Source organism: Oryctolagus cuniculus, chromosome 8 (genome assembly GCF_964237555.1).
Source record: "Oryctolagus cuniculus chromosome 8, mOryCun1.1, whole genome shotgun sequence".
In the NCBI taxonomy this organism is placed as follows: Eukaryota; Metazoa; Chordata; class Mammalia; order Lagomorpha; family Leporidae; genus Oryctolagus; species Oryctolagus cuniculus.
This window is the reverse complement of record NC_091439.1, coordinates 87,455,881-87,473,935: the sequence shown is the minus strand read 5'-3', so window position 1 is coordinate 87,473,935 and position 18,055 is coordinate 87,455,881. Positions and strand designations below refer to the sequence as shown.

Here is an 18,055-nt window from a genome sequence, read left to right as displayed (position 1 = left end):
AAGGGAGAAAATGAGAGCTTTATATAAAAATGTCAAAAGCAGTGTCAAAGAGAGGAAGGTGTGAATTGACTCATGGGTGTGAATGCCAACTGAAGTCCCACATCTCGCCTACATAAGGACAGAGAGCACTGGTGGCAAATCTTGATTTTCTTTCTTGCTTTTAGGACTAGTAGAATACAGTCACGGAGCAGGAGAGCCTGGTGGGAACTTTGCTTTTACATTTGACGTGGTCGATGGTGAAGGCAACAGATTGATGGACCAGTTATTTTCCATCAGTGTTGTAGGTAAGGGACATTAGGTTTGCTAATATAAAAATACTCTGGCGATTCTGAGGTTATGTAGCTTACACTCAAGCTCACCTTGAGGCTTGAGCCCTTTCCTTCAGCTCGCTGATGTGGAAATGGGGAAATCATATTCCCTCTGTCATGCACAGGGCTGGCTCCCTGACGCAGTCTCCGAAGGGCAGGCCTGAGGATTACTCGGATATTATCCCAAGCACCAAGCCCAGAACTAAAGGAAGGAGGTGGGAAAGATCCCATTTCCAGTCACTGTTTCTGATGTTTTCAGATGACAAATCCCCACCTGTCATCATCACCAACAAAGGGCTGGTCTTGGATGAAAACTCAGTGAAGAAAATCACTACTCTGCAGCTCTCTGCCACCGACCTGGACAGCGAGCCTGCACAACTGGTCTACAGAATAATTAAGCAGCCCCAGCTGGGCCGCCTGGAACATGCCATGTCACCAGGTAAGTCTCATTTCCTGTTTCATCAAGAATGTCGGGACTCATCACATGTACATGTGCATCTAGAGTCTGCCTTAGCCAGTATTTATTCCCTTCCTCACTAACTGATACATTTATATTACCTCCTGATAATATACTTTGCACAAAATAGGTGTCCAATAATTATTTGTAGAAAATGAATTTTGTATAAGCAATTTTATACAAGCAACTGTGTCTCCCTAACAAGTCAACATGGCATCCTGCTGTTTTTCTACACTCCCTTAAACACATGGCACAGTGCAATTCACCATACTTAATAATTCAACTCAACAAATTATGGGTGAGCATATGTATGGCATAAGACTCTAGTTTAGCTCCTGCTCAAAAAACAAAGGTGAATGAAATAGAAACCTCGCCCTCTAGAGTTCTCTTTCAGGTGAGATAAGGAATCTCTGCATAAGGCTGTAACTCAGGAGAGAATACAGCAGGTGTTTACAGAAATGATTAAACCTGGTGTTGGAGTAGCAGGAAAGTATTAGGCAGAAAAGGGCCCAGAAGTGGCATATAAGAAGGCCTTTGGAAGGGAGATTGGGGCAAACAGAAACTCTCTTCTTCCCAGGGATAGGAACCATGTGTAGACAAATTTAGAAAATGAAGAGTGGCCCAGTGTAGCTGAATGTTATACTATGAAAATAGTAGGTGATAGGGCCCAGAGGTCCATTGAGAATATGAGAATGGCCTTCAAGATTGGGATCCGTAATCTGTAAGTGAGTAGGCAGTAGGGAGTCACCGGGAGACGTAAGCACAGAAGGGAAGTGCAGCGTATCAGGTAGCGTTCAACAGGAGGAACCCAAGGAAAGGAAAGGAGGCAATGGCAGTGGTAGAGGTTTTTCTTGTTGGCCAGATAGAAGGTGCAGAGGCATTGGCTACAGGGATCTTGGTGTAAGAGTAAGATGAGAATAACGTGAGAGACAACACCTGGTACCTAGGACATACTCATTAAACCAATCTTGGTTGAATGAAGGGGGAAGAAAGGGAGGAATTTCAAGGTAGAACCTGGTATTTGGCAGCTGAATGGATGTGAGGGACAGGAGATGTTTCCTGAGTCAGGCATCTAAAGGTGGAGCTGTCTTCATTTCTTAGGGCATAGAGGAAGTGACAGCTTGCTGGAGATGGAGAGCTTCCTTGGCTTTCTGTGACATTTACATTACAGATTCTTCCTTCATCCAGCCAGGGAAACAGCCAAAGCAGGGAAGGCCCTGCTCAGGGAGGCAGGTGGTGAGCACACAGTCAGGCAGCTACCATGTCAGAGGCTGATGCGGGTTAGGGAGGTGTGCAGGGAGCGAGTAAGCAAGGAAGGCCTGCTTAACCACAAAATGACATCCGAGCAGAGATCTAGACAGTGCAGTAGCCACCCAAGCTCATAGAAGGCAAAAGCATTCCAGGCAGAGGGCCCCCCGGGTGTAAGCATCCTGACGTGTGATCAGCCAGGCAAATCAGGGTCAAGACACACAGGAAAATGAATGAGGAAAGGATGGTGGGAGAAGAGCTTTGAAAGGTGGAGAGGGGGTCAGGCACACAGGGGCAGAGGCAGAGTATGTCTGGGCCCAGGGCAGGGGTGGAGGAGAGGGTGTCAGACTCCTATGGCAGGATGCTGTGGAGAAGAATGGACAGGTTGGCTCAAGTCCTCCATGCAAATGCAAGCAGGTGGCTTGCCCTTTTGTCCTGAAGCTCCTGGAAGAAGTATGCAACTCAGTACCCCCAAGACCTTGGCTGCATGAGATACTTGATAACTAATTCATGAGCTAATTGCTTCTGCCAGGATTCTGTCAGACTGCTGGTGGTATCTCTCCAAAGATCAAAGGGCAGATTCTTGGCGGCTGTGTAAGGTGACTGCATGCACGCTCTACGGAGCTTTCAAACGTTCCAAGCTTCATGCCAGGCACTGCCAGGTGCCCACCTGCTGGGAACTCCCAGCCGCCTCTGCTCTGACTCCAGGCTGCGTTAAGAGCCCCACATGGGTTGCTGTATAATCGACTTTGCTCGCTTCACAACTCTCAGCCTCTTCTAGACTTAAAATCAGGTTACCAAGATGGAGCCAGTTGTGCTTAGGGAGAGATGGGCAAGTAGACCTGTTACTCCTCCTCCCTCTAGGACAGGACCCTCCAAGACCTGGGGCGGGGCGGGGGGGGGGGGAAGCTCACTTAACCTGGGAGGATTCCCTTGCCTACCCTGGCCCCACAGGCTTAACTTCCTAAGCCACGTCTTCCTCCCTCCCTGCCAGTTTTTCTCAGTCTGCCGGTTTCCAATCACTCTAGGTAGAGAAGATGCAGGGTCCCAGCGCCTGCCCCTTTGCTCTTGGGACCCCTCCCCATTGCCAATGGGTCGGGGCTCTCCTCCCTGCCCCTCTCTCACCACCGACCCACATGGAGCCCTTTCTGTTACCTTGTGCCTTTCCTTTTTTTTTTTTTTTTTTTTTTTGTCTCCCCTAACTGGGAACATTTTCATGAGTTTGTTTCTTTCTCAGTGTTGAAAGTGTCCCCTTGGAGGAAGTGCAGTGACTTCTCACCAGCAGCTGGCTGGGGTTTAGAATAAAGCGTTTGTCTCAGTGGGTGAGGATGGCTCTACCAGGAGTCAGGGTGGGGGCAGGGGGGATGGGCAGGGCTTGTTCTTATCAAGAAGAGCAGAGCAACTTCTAGGCCAGTGTCCTTAATGTGATTGCTGAGCTATTTGGGGACTGGATGCCTCCTGGAATTGTCACTGGCCTCCAGCACCGACAGACCCGCCTCCCGGTGGCTCACTGTGAAATGGACTTAACCCCATGCTGTCTTTCTCGGTGAGCTGATCATAATTGATGGTCCTCCTTAGACAAAGTGGTGTGGAAATTCTTTCCTCCTGCAGAGCTAGCTGCCTTTGCAAACTGTTCAGAAGGCATCTGTGAGCCTCCTGCCCCTGAGGAGGGTCCCTCATGCATGTGTGGGGTGCGTGTGTGTGTGTGTGTGTGTGTGTAAGGAGCCCTGTGTGTGCTGCCCTTCAGGGTCAGGGCTCTGCCCTCCTGGCAGGCTTTCCCTCCTCTCCTAGACTCTTTCTCTTGCAGCATCAGGAAAGGGAGCTGCATTACCCAGGACAGAGCCTGAGCTGCTCCAACAGAGACCCGAAAACAACAACGGTTTAGGCAAGAACACTTTTCTCGCAGAGCGATCTAGAGGCAGGTGGCTCAGAGGCCAGGGGTGGCTCAGTGACCCTCAACCTGAGGCATCTATCCTGGCCCAAGGTGGCCTTTGTAGCTGTCGCCCCAGCCGTCAGCAATGGGGGAAAGGCTGGAGGAGCCCACGGCTGCTCTTTGCTGGAAGCGTTACTGGAAGAAGTCCCGTGGCTTGCATCACATCCAAGGCAGGAGCTGAGAGGTGGTTCTTCCCAAGCACCCAGGGACTCGGCTCGCGAGTCTGTTTGAAGCCAGGGAGGAGCTGGGATTCAGCCAGTTCCAGCACAGCACTGCTGCTCAGGGGAGAGGGCCTGGGTTTGTCACACTGCCTCAGCTGGGGGGTGCACGAGCACTCACAGGGCAGAGGTGCAGCTGCTAAATGTCTCTCAGTGAATGGATTAAGTCCTGACCTAAATCCTTGTTCTTCCTAGAAGCCTAGTAGTGCTGTTAGTGAGAAACCCTGGACCATGGCAGAGAATCCAAAATCTAAGTCCTCACCTTGACTTTGGCCTTATTCCCAGTATGGCATGTTGGCGCCAGCACGGTTCCATAAAACCCACAGCTCCCACCACCTTGCTTCTTCCAGTCCCACTGCACAGGCCTTCAGAAGTGTGCATAGCCACTGCTTCTGGAACATAGCCACACGTCCCCTAATTACGGGGACATGCTCTGCGAAGTGCACCCTTAGGCCATCTCGCCATCATGCAGGCATCACAGAGGGGTAGGCCAGTCACTGTGGGCGGGCTCTTGATGCAGTCAGGAGATACGGGAACCGTGAAGCGTAGGAGGCTGTTGCCAATCTGACACAGCAGACCACTGTACACACCCTAAAATAGCTATGGAAAGTGAAGAATGGCACCTACATACACCAGTAGCCTAGCTGCTTATTATCATCCTCACTGTGCCGTGTGTCTCTGTGCTGTACGTTTCTCTGACTGGTTTCATTTACTCAGCATCACCACAAACACGTGAGGAATCCATTGAGCTATGGCAGCTCTGATGTCACTAGGGGACAGGAGGTTCCCAGCTCCATTAGAAACATCCTGAAGGGGCACATGGTTTGTGGTTGACCAAAATGTCATTACGTGGTGCAAGACTGGGCTTCAGAGAGGACGCGCTCGTGTTGGCACACCCTCTGTCAGTTAGCACACACCATCCTCGGAGGCCACAGTGACATGTGGCTTACTAGCCAGACCAAGAAGAATCCTCTCGGATCTGTCAGAACCCCTAAAGGCTCTTAGGGACCCATCACGTTGTTCTTTGCTGATAGGCAACCAGGAGGCTCCCTCTCCCATCATCAGGTCAGGCGGCCCCGGTGGCTTCCTCTCCCCGTCAGAGCCACTGAAAGCTGAACCTGAATCTTGAATGCCCTTTTCAGCTGAGGACAGCACACGTGCCGGGGCCTGCAGATGACGATGCCCGAACCCCAGCTGCATGGCAGCTTCCTGTCTGGGAGCCACCAGAGCCTCTTGGTTCTTTTTGGGGTGCACTTTCCTGTCCACAGTGCTTAGCTTCATTTGGGGCCTGGGAACCGGGGGGCTGGACGGTACCTTTCCCCCACCCATCTCAGAACTGGGGAGCCAGCCCCTGTGTGGGTTTCCAGCAGTCAGGGAGCTGTGTGTTCATGCACTTGTCAGGAGTCAGAGATCTCAAATTTGGGCAAATGACAAGTTCTACCCTCAACAAATTCAAAATCCAATCTCTTCCTGTTTACTGCCCACCCCAAGATTTACCCTCGACAGTGATCCCCTCAAGGATGAAACCTAGCAGTCTTTTTTTATTTTTTGACAGGCAGAGTTACACAGTGAGAGAGAGAGACAGAGAGAAAGGTCTTCCTTCTGTTGGTTCACTCCCCAAATGGCCACTACAGTCGGCGCTGCACTAATCTGAAGCTGGGAGCCAGGTGGTTCCTCCTGGTCTCCCATGTGGGTGCAGGGGCCCAAGCACCTGGGCCATCCTCTACTGCCCTCCCAGGCCACAGCAGAGAGCTGGACTGGAAGAGGAGCAACCAGGACTAGAACCCGGTGCCCATATGGGATGCCGGTGCCGCAGGCGGAGGATTAACCAAGTGAGCCACGGTGCCGGCTCCTCAAGGATGAAACCTAGCAGTCTTTAAGTCCTTCAATCAACTTTGCATGGAACCATCCAGATTTACACACCTTCTACTTTGTGTTTGCTGCCAAGTTCTCCTTAAAGGAGCTATTATTGGCCGGCACCGCGGCTCACTAGGCTAATCCTCCGCCTTGTGGCGCCGGCACACCAGGTTCTAGTCCTGGTCGGGGCACCAGATTCTGTCCCGGTCGCCCCTCTTCCAGGCCAGCTCTCTGCTGTGGCCAGGGAGTGCAGTGGAGGATGGCCCGAGTACTTGGGCCCTGCACCCCATGGGAGACCAGGAGAAGCACCTGGCTCCTGCCGTCGGATCAGCACAGTGCGCTGGCCGCGGCGGCCATTGTGGGGTGAACCAACGGCAAAAGGAAGACCTTTCTCTCTGTCTCTCTCTCTCACTGTCCACTCTGCCTGTCAAAAAAAATTTTTTTTAAAAAAAGGAGCTATTATCTTAGAGCTCCTAAAATAGCAGCCACTTTTCCAAAAAAGCATCTTCCTCCTTTCTCTACCCCAATTCACCAGCAGGCCTGTTGGCCTTTGGAATTGACTTCTAAAAGTTCTCAGGGGAGTGGGCATTTTGCCCAGGAACCTTCCTATCGCCTGAAGCAGATTTCAGAATGAAGGGATCACACAGGGAGAGCCCCAGTGGCCTGCACAGGTATCCGTGCACTTGATGGATACAGGCTGGGGGAGCGAGGTCAGAGTCAGGTGTCAGGGCTCTGTGCAAGGCTTGGGCTCAGCCACCCCAGCGAGTCACACTGCCGGGCCGCTGCTTGGGATGCATGAACTGCTGGGTAGGTCAGACCATTCGGATTCCCCCGTCCTCACTGGCTGTGTGTGGGTGTGGGTGTGTGGTTATGTGGGTGTGTGGGTGGAGCTCCTCCGTGTACTGCATCCTCACATAGGGTAGCCCTGTTTCTTAGCTACTGGTTGGCTAGTCAAGATTGTGTTAACACTTACCAGTTGACTGGCAGCCACAAGAAGCATTGTTTTTTCCACTAGATATAAATAGTTCCCATAGTACTATTCCCACTCAGTTGTCCTTATTTAAAAGGCAGCAGGGCAGATGTCTGGTCTAGGAGTTAAGACTGTTGCTAAGCCTCCCACGTTCCAGGACTGGCATTGCGACATAGTAGGTTAAGCTGTCACCCCCAATGCAAGCATCCCATTTGGCCATAGGTTCGAATCCAGGCTGCTCCATATCTGATCCAGCTCCCTGCTAATGTGCCTGGGAAAGCAGTGGAAGATGGCCCAAGTCCTTGGGCCCCTGCGCCCATGTGGGAGACCTGGATAGAGCTCCTGGCTCCTGGCTTTGGCCTGGCCCAGTCCTAACCATTGCAGGCATTTGGGGAGTGAACCACTGGATAGATTTCTCTCTGACTCTGTCTCTCTATTTCTCTCTGTAACTCTGCGGAATAAATAAATACATCTTTATTTTTTAAAAAAAGGGTTCCTACATGTCATATCAGAATAGTACCTGGATTTCAGTCCTGGATCTGTTCCCAATTTCAGCCTCTTGCTAATGTACACCCTGGGAGGCAGCAGGTGATGGTTCAAGTAATTGGGTTTCTGCCACCCACATGGAAGACTTGAATTGTATTCCAGCTCCTGACTTCAGCCCAGCTCCATCTCAGTCACTGTGGGCATTTGGAGAGTGAACCAGTGGATAAGAGCTCTGTGTGCATGTGTGTCTCAAATAAATACATTTTAAAAGGCTTTTTCAAGTACAGAATTTGTGTGAATCCTGATTTGAGTAACACTGCACAGACCAAGTAAGATCTGGCACTTGTTGCTGCTGCTGTCCACCATACTATCTGCTTTCTGGGAGGTGGCTATAATTCCTCCAGTTGTGGAGGTGTCAAAATAATGAAAAAAAAATAAATAAGTAAACCTCTGTGCTGTGTGAGGGCATGGGATTAAGAGATAATGCACATTCGAAGATCCCTCAGAGGACTCATATGGAACAGAAAGAAAACATTAAGAAAAGCAAATCAAGTTTCTGATTTTCTTTCTACTTTTGGAATAATTTTTATTTATAAAAAGGAAACAAATTTCATATATTTTACATATACAGTTTCAAGAACATAATGATTCTTCCCACCTGCCTTCCTTCTCTTCTTATTTTCTTTTACTTTTACAGTGATATACTTTCAATTTTCTTTATAATCACAACTCTAACCCTGCACTCAATAAAAAATTCAACAGGCAGTAAGTGGAAAAACCACTGTTCCTCAAGAGTATAGACAAGGGGGCCAACGCTGCGGCTCACTAGGCTAATCTTCTGCCTGCAGTGCCAGCACTCCCGGTTCTTGTCCTGGTCAGGACGCCGGATTCTGTCCCGGTTGCCCCTCTTCCAGTCCAGCTCTCTGCTGTGGCCTGGGAAGGCAGTGGAGGATGGCCCAAGTGCTTGGGCCCTGCACCTGCATGGGAGACCAGGAGGAGGCACCTGGCTCCTGGCTTCGGATCGGCGCAGCGCTGGCCATAGTGGCCATTTGGGGGGTGAACTAACGGAAGGAAGACCTTTCTCTCTGTCTCTCTCTCTCTCTCTCTCTCTAACTCTGCCTGTCAAAAAAAAAAAAAAGTATAGACAAGGGCTATGAACAATAATCAAATATAGTACCACAAATCAAGGAAAACATGATATTTGTCTTTTTGGTACTGGTTTACTTTGCTAAGAATAATGGTCTCCAGCTGCATCCATTTTGTTGTAAAAGACAGGATTTCATCCTTTTTTATGGCTGAGTAGTAATATTCCATGTACATTTACCATAATTTCTGTTTTTAAAGAATTATTTTTATTTGAACAGAGAGAGCTCAATCTTTTATCCATTGGTTCATCCCCCAAATGTCTGCAATGGCCAGAGCTTGGCTGATCTGAAGCCAGGAGCCAGGAGCTTCTTCCTGGTTTCCCACAAGGGTACAGGGGGCCAAGTACTTGGGTCACCTTCCACTGCCTTCCCAGAGCTGTGCCATGGCCCCAGCCCCAACCACAGTTTCTTTATCCTGTCTTCAGTTGATGGACATCTGGGTTGATTCCATATCTTAAGAGTCTCTGAGGTGTCTGGACATCAGAATTACTTGAGGATGTGTCTAAAACAATGAGGGAGGCAGGTTAAGACACTGCGTGGGACACCTGCATTCCATATAGGAATGTCTGATTTTGAGTCCTGGCTCCACTCCAAATTCCAGCTTCCTGCTAATGCAGACCCCATGTGGCAGCAGGTGATGGCTCAAGCACCTGTTTGTCTGCTACCCACATGGGAGACCCAGATTAAGCTCCCACCTCCTGGCTTTGACCTGGCCCAGTCCTGGGTGTTGTGGACTTTTGGCAAATGAACCAGTAGAGGTAAGATCTATGTGTCTTTATCTCTGCATTTCAAATAAATAAAATAAGTAAAAGTTAAAATGAAACAGAAATAACGATATCCAGGCTCCCTCCAGACCAATAAATAAAAGTCCCCAAAGGCTGCGGCTTACACTCGGTGTCTTTTTAAAGCACCCTGTATGGGTCTGTTTTCTCTTTCTATAACTAAATCCCTGGGGCTCTGTACCTTTATAAAGAAAAGAGGTTTATTTAGCTCATCGTTTTGGATGCTGAAAGTCCAAGATGAAGCAGCCCATCTGTCTGGCCTCTGTTGAGGGCACCTTGGCTGTGTCCCACCACAGCAGATGGCAGGTATGCTGGGCGCGCACCTAAGAGGAGGTGATCAATCGCATGTGAGCCAGACTGGAAAAGGGAAGTCTTGTTCTTTCTCTTCCCAGGGGGAACCCCACCCCCACCTCCCACTGGGCCTCATCTCTTAAAGGCCCAGCTCCTCTTAATATTGCAACCAAGCTGCTAGCCCTTGAACCTTTAGGAACACGCCCAAAGCATAGCACACTCCTATAACGGTCCTAATGCAGGCTGGGGTACAATTGTGTATTTATGCTACTCTGTCATGTTAGCATAGCTTCCTTCTCTCCTCTCTCCCTCCCTCTTGTCAACAGATGTGCTTGAGTAGCTGCTACAAGAGAAACTTCACCTAGAAAGGGAGGGACAGGCACACAAATAGGTCCAAGTGTACTTCAGTAGCTGTGTCAGGAACGTGGGAGCCTGGAGCACAGTGAGCTCCAGCTCAGAGAGGCTGGGGGTGAGCAGGAAGGGCTTCTCACAGGTAATGCCTTCGCTCAGGGATTCTCTGTTCTCCTCTTAAAAAAAAAAAAAAGATTTTATTTATTTATTTGAGAGGTAGAATTACAGACAGTGAGAGGGAGAGACAAAGAGAAAGGTCTTCCGTCTGCTGGTTTACCTCCCAAATGGTTGCAACAGCCAATCCGGAGCCAGGAGCCAGGAGTTTCTTCCAGGTCTCCCATGTGGGTACAGGGGCCCAAGCACTTGGACCATCTTCTGCTTTCCCAGGCACATTAGCAGGGAGCTGGATCAGAAGAGGAGCAGCTGGAATTAGAACTGGCGTCCATATAGGATGCCGGCGCCCTGGAGGTGGAGGATTAACCTGCTGCGCCATTGCGCTGGCCCCTTTGTTTTCCTCGTATCCCAGTCTTTCTCAGCATTGTGACACCAGCCTAAACAGGTCGCCTTGTTTTGGGTCCTCCTGGAGAACAAGGGCATGATAGCTTGCTAGGATTGCTATGAAAAGCACATTGGGGTGGACATTTGGCACAGTGGTTAAGACACTGCTTGGGATGCCTGTGTCCCATATCGGAGTCCCTGGATTCGAGTCCCATCCCTGCTCCTGTAATGCATCCCGGGAGGGAGTAGGTTATGGCTCCAGTTTTTGGGCCCTTGCCACCCACATGGGAGACCTGACTAGAGTTCCAGCTGTTATGGTCCTTTGAGGAGTGAGCTAACAGAGGGAAGATCTCTGTCTCTCGGCCTTTCAATTACAATGAGAATGAATACAATTAAGAACTTTAATGTTTTAAGGTATCTTAGACCCGGTGACTTCAAGAACAGGAATGTGTTGCCTCACAGCTGTGGGGGCCACAAGCCGGGGACAAGATGAGGTTCTGGGCACGATCGGTTCCTTCTCAAGGCTGTGAGGGCAGAGCCGGGCCAGGCCTGCCTCCTGGGCTCACTGATGACCCCCTTCGTCTTCACAGAGCGCTCTCCCTTAGTTCTGTGTCTGTCCCCAAACCTCTCCTGGCCTAGATCACAGTCCTGACTTCATGTTGTCTAATGACCTCTGCCGTGACCCTATTTACCTGGTGAGGTCCTGGGACGTCAGCCTATGAACTTGGGGAAACCACAATTCAGCTCCAGCAAAGAGGCTGTGGAGGAGATCTGAATCAGGAAGGCTGAGACTCCCAAAGCCCGGCCTTGAGGTGGGACCTGGGCCATGTGAGAGATCACCAGCTGGGCGGGGAGCAGGTGGCGGAGGCACCACCTGATCCCTATGGAAACGTGGTTTCTGCCAGGGTGCCTTATTCCTGCACTACTTTCCTGAGCCGGGCTGCACGTTTCCAATGCGCTCTGCCTTCCTGGGCCCTGCAAAAGCTGCCAGGGCCTGTGTGGGTCCTCATGACACTGTCAGCAGGCTGGTGACTGAAAACACCCTCAGAGGGATTTTTCCAACCCCAAGGACCTGCTATGCCAACCTGAAGGGACAGAATGCTACCTAAAACATTATCCTGCTTGTGTGGGAAGAGCTGCCATCCCCTAGTGTACCCAATTAGCAAACTGAAAGCTAAAGCATGCAGAGGGATTGCAAACGTCTGCTTGGTAGGAGCTTGCAAATAGTGATGGAGTGGGGAACGGAATTCATGCACCACCTCTGGCAGGGGCACCTGCTGTGTGCCATGCACCATTCTCAGCGCACACCAGTGAAGGAGCGGGCAAAACCAGCAGCCCTGCATGGTTGGGCACGCTGCAGCAGTCGGCATAATGAAGCATTTGTTCAGTGCACTAAAGCTAGACCAAGCGAATTACCTTGAAATAATTGGCGTGGAAGGGCTGGTAACTGGGAAGTGGGCTTGTTTTGAGAGCGATACCCAAGGTTGAAAGGGCCTTTTAAACCACTGCTTGTAGATAATGGGAAGATAGTTGCCCTCTTCACCTCCACTCCTTCCAAATAGCTGGATCCAAAAAAAGCTATTTTTTTCTCACTCCCCTACCTTCCCCTCCTTTTAAAATAGATACAGGATTGATTTATGTCCTGCTCTTGAATACATGTAAAATTTGTACAAAAATATCTTCTATGCAAATGATTTGTAATCTCTAGACTTAAAACCTGGGATATGTCTTGAGATGGGAAATCCCATCCTTTGGGTTGTGGGGTTTTTGTTTTCTCCAAATAAATCTGATATTTAAAGTTCAAAAAGAAAAAAAAAATAGGAAAAATCCTTGTCCCCTTAAAACTCGTGTTCTCAATGCAGCTTATTGCTCTTTGGCATGTCACTATGGATATAATTATAATAATATTACTAAATCCCATCAAAATCAGTATTTCAGAGAAGAAGTGATAGGCAACAATGTGTTTTATAAGGAGCAGTTCAATGATATTTCAGTGTTGATAGTTCCATGGTAGGACTGTAAGTGGTTTTAATAATTTTTTCATACTTTTTAATGTTTTTCACATATTCCTTTTCAATATAAAAAGGGGCTCCTAGAAGGCTTAAGCTTTGGAATTAGACACCCTGGGGTTCTAGTTCCAGCACTGCCCCTGGATTAGCTCTGTGACCCTGGCTAGCTCACATCATTTTTTTTTTTTTAAGATTTATTTATTTATTTGAAAGCCAGAGTTATGCAGAGAGAGGAGAGGAAGGGGGGGGGGGTTCTTCCATCAGCTGGTTCATTCCCCAAATGGCTGCGACGGCTGGAGCTGTGCTGATCCGAAGCCAAGGGCCAGAAGCTTCTTCCAGGTCTCCCATAAGGGTGCAGGGGCCCAAGGACTTGGTCATCTTCTACTGCTTTCCCAGGCCATAGCAGAGAGCTGGATCAGAAGTGGAGCAGCCAGGTCTCGAACCAGTGCCCATATGGGATGTTGGCACTTCAGGCCAGGGCATTAACCCACTGTGCCACAGTGCCATCATTTTCAACTCCACAAGTAATTGGATGACTATGTCATAATCTTAAAAAGGGAGGTATTGTGCCGAGCTCAGAGTCACTAAAAGACAAAATTCATCAAATATAAGCAAGCCTGGAGCAGTGTTCCACCCATGTAGGAGCTGAATGTTTGCTGGATTGAACTGGGAAAGTTCCACTAAGATGGGCTTGATTAAACCGGAAAAGCCTCCCTGAGACCAAGACCAGAGAGCATTTAGATACTGATGCTTTGGAAGTACAGTTTGGCAGTTTCCTCAAAAGTTAAGCATACACCTAACATGTATCCGTCTGTTCTCCCAAAGATTTACCCAAGAAGAGTAAAGACATACATCCGTACAAAGACTTGCGTACAAGTAATGATAGTGGCTTTATTTGTAATAGCCCAAAGCTGTAAAGAGTCCACATGCCCATCAACAGGTGAATGGATAAACAAGGATGAGAGAGAAAGCCACACAACAGAATATCCCTAGCAATCAAGTGTAATGCTTCAGGATGGGCAGATTATGGCAGAGCAGTGTGGGACACCCACATCCCATATCAGAGTGCCTGAGTTCCAGTCCTGCCTCTGCTCCCAATTCCAGCTCCCTGCAGTGCACACTCTGGGAGGCAGCAGATGATTGGTTCCTGCCACCCACATGGGAGACCCCAGTTGAGTTCCCAGGTCCAGCCCTGGCTATTGTGGGCAACTGGGAATGAATCACTATTCTCTCTTCCTCTCTCCCTCTCTCCCTCTCTCCTCCTCTCTCCTTCTTTCTGCCTTTCAAATAAATAAAAATAAATAAACTAAAAAATCTAAACAAAGGAGTGCTTCAACATGAATAAATCTCCAAATAATTATGCAAGAGAGAAACCAGACATAAAATAGCGACTATTAGCCAAAAACTAGAAAAAACGCCTACTAATCTACAGGGACAGAAAGCACTTCATCAGTTGCTTTGGAATGGAGTGGGGGAGGATCTTGAAGTGTAAGCTGGAGTGATGCATATTTCACTCTATTGACTGCGATGATAGTTTCATGAGTGTGCGAAACTTTATGAAGTTGTGCACTTTAAATATGTGCAACTTATATGTCAATTTCATCTCAATTTCTAAAAAAAAAAAAATCTTAAAGATTAATCCCAGAGCTTCCTTCCCAAGAAGAAAGCAAAATCTGTCACCCTTCTTAGTCAGACTCACGTAAAGGGAACAGTGAATTAGGTGACCAGCTGGCTGTGCGAATCCAGTCAAGTGTTTCCCTGTGAGCTGTGAGGCTGGATTCACAGCAGGGAGAAGAGATTTAAATTCACAGTGCAGCCAGTCTCAAGTTATTAAATTTTTAAAGAATGGTATGGATTTCCATCCAGAGTCACAAGACAAAGCTCTGAGATAGGGGGATACACATCTTGCCTGTCAAGAACGGAGGTAGCAAGCACGGAAATATAAAATGCCTCATCAAAAAAGTAATGCCCCCATATCCAGGAGGCTATCATATGTGGCTGACGAGAGATGCAAGTGTAAACCATGCAGGCTGATGTCCTCTTGTTAACCAGAAAGCCACACTTCAATATGTAGCAAAGTGGAAGCTTCGTTTGTTTTTAACAGAAAAGCCAAACTGATTTCGCCAAGATTAACAATGGCAAATAATAAATCCCAGAAAACAGCTAATAGATCTTTTAAGGCCAAGCTAAATAACCAGGTTAAATGGATTAAGAGCCTAACACCCAGAATCAGAAAAAAGAAATCTGTGCTATGGGACTAAAAGAGGTGATTTTGTTTCCATCTCCACTGACAGCCAAGTATAAGCCCCAGTAGTCTCATGATAGAAGCAAGAATGCTGGGGCTCATTTTGCTAAATGTTGTCAGGCATCTAAAACCATAAAGGTCCCATGCATTTGTGGAATATCTCGTCATTACTTGAAAATCACTTTCGAGTTATTTCCTGTTTTTAGATTTAAAGCGATGCTGGAGAAGCCGTCCTATGACTCTTTCTCTATGATGTTATTAAAGGATACTGGTTTTCTAGGTCATCTTCAATTTGGTGTAGAATGATTGCTTGAGCCCCAAAGGCATGCAATAAGTTTTGTTCCTGCCTGACTGGCTAATGTGGGATATGAGAGGCCAGAGTCAAAGAACCTTGAAATTATGAAGGTCAGGGCCAGCTCACCAATCACAGAAACAAGGCTGAGGGCAGCCAAGCCCTGTGACTTTAGTGTTCAGAATCTAAACCATCACACAGGATTAAAACGTAGGGCAAGTTTTCAGAAAGGACTGTGGGGCGATGGGGAAATCAAAAAGTTAAGCAAGAGGGGTTTGCAGGACCAGGCATCTATCTCCCTTCTCACAGACTTCACCTGCATACATAAACTTCCAGGGAAAAGGGAGTAACGTTGACTGAACACCTGCCGTGGGCTCAGCACACGGCAGATGCCTCCATCAGTAGGTTAGCACCTGCCTCCACGGAACATATGCTGTTGTAGGTAAAACATCCACAAACAACTCTCCCATGAGGTCTTGCAGAACAGAACAGAAGCATTATAGGAAAAACACCAGGGGCTCTGTGGCTGCCGAGAGTGGTGGTTTCCAGCCTTGGAGGCTCTCCTAGCATTTCAACCTCCTGTCTCCGCTTCTGCCCCTTCCTCCAGGTCTCCAGCTTAGTTCCTTTACTCAAGCTGACCTGACGTCCCGAAATGTCCAGTATGTCCATTCCAGCGAGACCGAGAAGCATTCCGATGCCTTCACCTTTACGCTGAGCAATGGCGTCAGTGAGGTAAGCGCAGCACTGGAGCCCATCCTTGATGGATACCAATTCTTCTTTGCTGTCTTGCGTGAATGCAGTGGGCGGGGCAGCTGGAGATGTGAGAGCTGAGTTTCCTTCCCTGCGCTCTTGCCCAAGAGTGCTCACTTTTGGGTGTCTGGTTAATCCGTCCTGCCAAGAATGGAGAGCACACCTACCTTCCGGGCAGTGGGCGGGTGCTGGGGACAGGTGTGCCACCTGCACGTTTCTGCCATCCTAGGTGACGCAGACATTCCACATCACCCTTCACCCCGTGGATGACTCGCTGCCGGTTGTGCAGAACTCGGGGATGCGAGTGCAGGAGGGAGTGAGGAAGACGATCACAGAGTTTGAGCTCCAGGCGGTAGATGCGGACACTGAGGTATGAGCGCCCCCTGGGCTCCCTGGCTGAGTGAGGGGCCGGGCTGGCGGCAGCTGCTGCTTTGCGCATGCGCAGCCTGCCCATCCATAGCACTGGGCGGGGAGGGTAGTTGCAAGCTCCGAGGAGGATGAAGAAAAAAAAAAAAAAAAAAAAAGAAGAAGAAGAAACTATGGCTTTCTGCAAAAGAGAAAGTAATTATTTTTGAGAACGAATTGCTTTTAACCCCTTTCCAAAATCCTAGATACGCACATACTCACCCTCTCCCTAAGTACGATGACCCTTTACCATGTTGATTTTTTATTACACTTCATAGAAAATAAGGTAGATGGGGGCCAGCGCCGGGGCTCACTTGGTTAATCCTCCGCCTGCGGCACCGGCATCCCATGTGGGCACTGGGTTCTAGTCCCGGTTGCTCCTCTTCCAGTCCAGCTCTCTGCTGTGGCCCGGGAGGGCAGTGGAGGATGGCCCAAGTGTTTGGGCTCTGTACCCACATGGGAGACCAGGAGGAACCACCTGGCTCCCGGCTTCAGATTAGTGCAGCGCCGACTGTAGTGGCCATTTGGGGAGTGAACCAACAGAAGGAAGACCTTTCTCTCTGTCTCTCTCTTTCCCTCTCTCTCCCTCCCTCTCTCTCTCTCTAACTCTACCTGTCAAAAAAAAAAAAAATCAGGTAGATGACATTGTTAACAATGTTTTTATTCCCTGTTCGACTAAACATGGCCCATCTGTATCTGTACACTTTTCCTCCATCTCACCTCCTTTATTCAGACCTCACGGATGACAACCAATCATTACAATTTCAGCATCCTCAAAGACAATGCTATATGTGGTAAAACAGGGCTCTTATTCTCATGATGCTGCCAGATTAAAGTACCTGACATTCCAACGTGACTTAGCTCGCACAAAACCATCCCAACATACTGATTAGTGTGTAGTATGCAAGTCCCAACATACTAACTGATTAGTTCCGTGTGCCTGCCTCAGTGCCTGGCACTCACTCATTTGTCAATTCTTTTATCACATATCTGTTGCCTACTAGGTTCTCTGCTTTGCTCCATATGCCAAAGACAGAGCTATGAACAAAGCAAATGAAGTTCCAGGTTTACAGAGCTTATGACAATTGGCTGGGGGAAAGATAATAAAGGAAGGGAGAAGAAATCAGATCAGATTTGTGATGAAGAAAACTAAAGGAAGGGAAAAGAAATTGAGCTTGGTGGGTGTGCTGTTCTACACAAAGTAGACGGTTGAAGGCCTCCCCCAGGAGGTATCCTTGAGCAGAGATACCGGCAAGTAAAAGAGCAAGCTCTGTACTTATGGGAGAATTCACTCTCCAGGTGGTAGAACCAGCAGTGCAGGTACTGTGGTCAAGTATGCTTGGCCCCTGGGAATAACTGCAACAAAAGTTGTAAGAGGCCAAGAGGCTGGAACCCAACGTGCAAGCAGGTGAGAGTGAGGCCAGAGGGGGATTGGTCATAGCAGACCTTTGTGGTGCAGGTCAGGCCTTTGCATTTTAGTCTAAGTTGGTGGGAAACCACTAGGCTTCATGCCTTTTTTTCTTTTTCCTTGTACAGGTCATTTTTCGCAGAAATTGAAAATGAGAGAAAATTAGCCTCTGTTCACATGCATATGAGATTCATATATAAGAGTTTGGGGAAAATGGAAAGGAAATGAGTAGTTTGGAAAGGTCTATTTCCCGTCATCCAGGCTTTCCCCTCTGTGTGACCTGAAAATAACAAACTTAACTGTTTTAATCTTAAAACTGAAGGCACCCAAATATAAGAGAGCTTCAGAAAGCTCACCCCAAAAATGCACATTTTGCACGGCTCTCAAAACTTTCTCGTACTA

General features: G+C 48.5%; 1 protein-coding gene across 3 annotated transcripts in view; it reads left to right on the top strand.

The window, feature by feature from the left end:
- Positions 1-18,055, top strand: part of FRAS1 (Fraser extracellular matrix complex subunit 1) — a 499,229-nt gene that overhangs the window by 400,657 nt on the left and 80,517 nt on the right. For all 3 annotated transcript variants that reach the window (XM_051820195.2, XM_051820194.2, XM_051820196.2), the window contains 4 exons: positions 165-284; positions 568-747; positions 15,698-15,822; positions 16,070-16,210. In XM_051820195.2, coding sequence (XP_051676155.2) covers positions 165-284; positions 568-747; positions 15,698-15,822; positions 16,070-16,210 — 566 coding nt within the window. The remainder of the gene's footprint in view (positions 1-164; positions 285-567; positions 748-15,697; positions 15,823-16,069; positions 16,211-18,055) is intronic.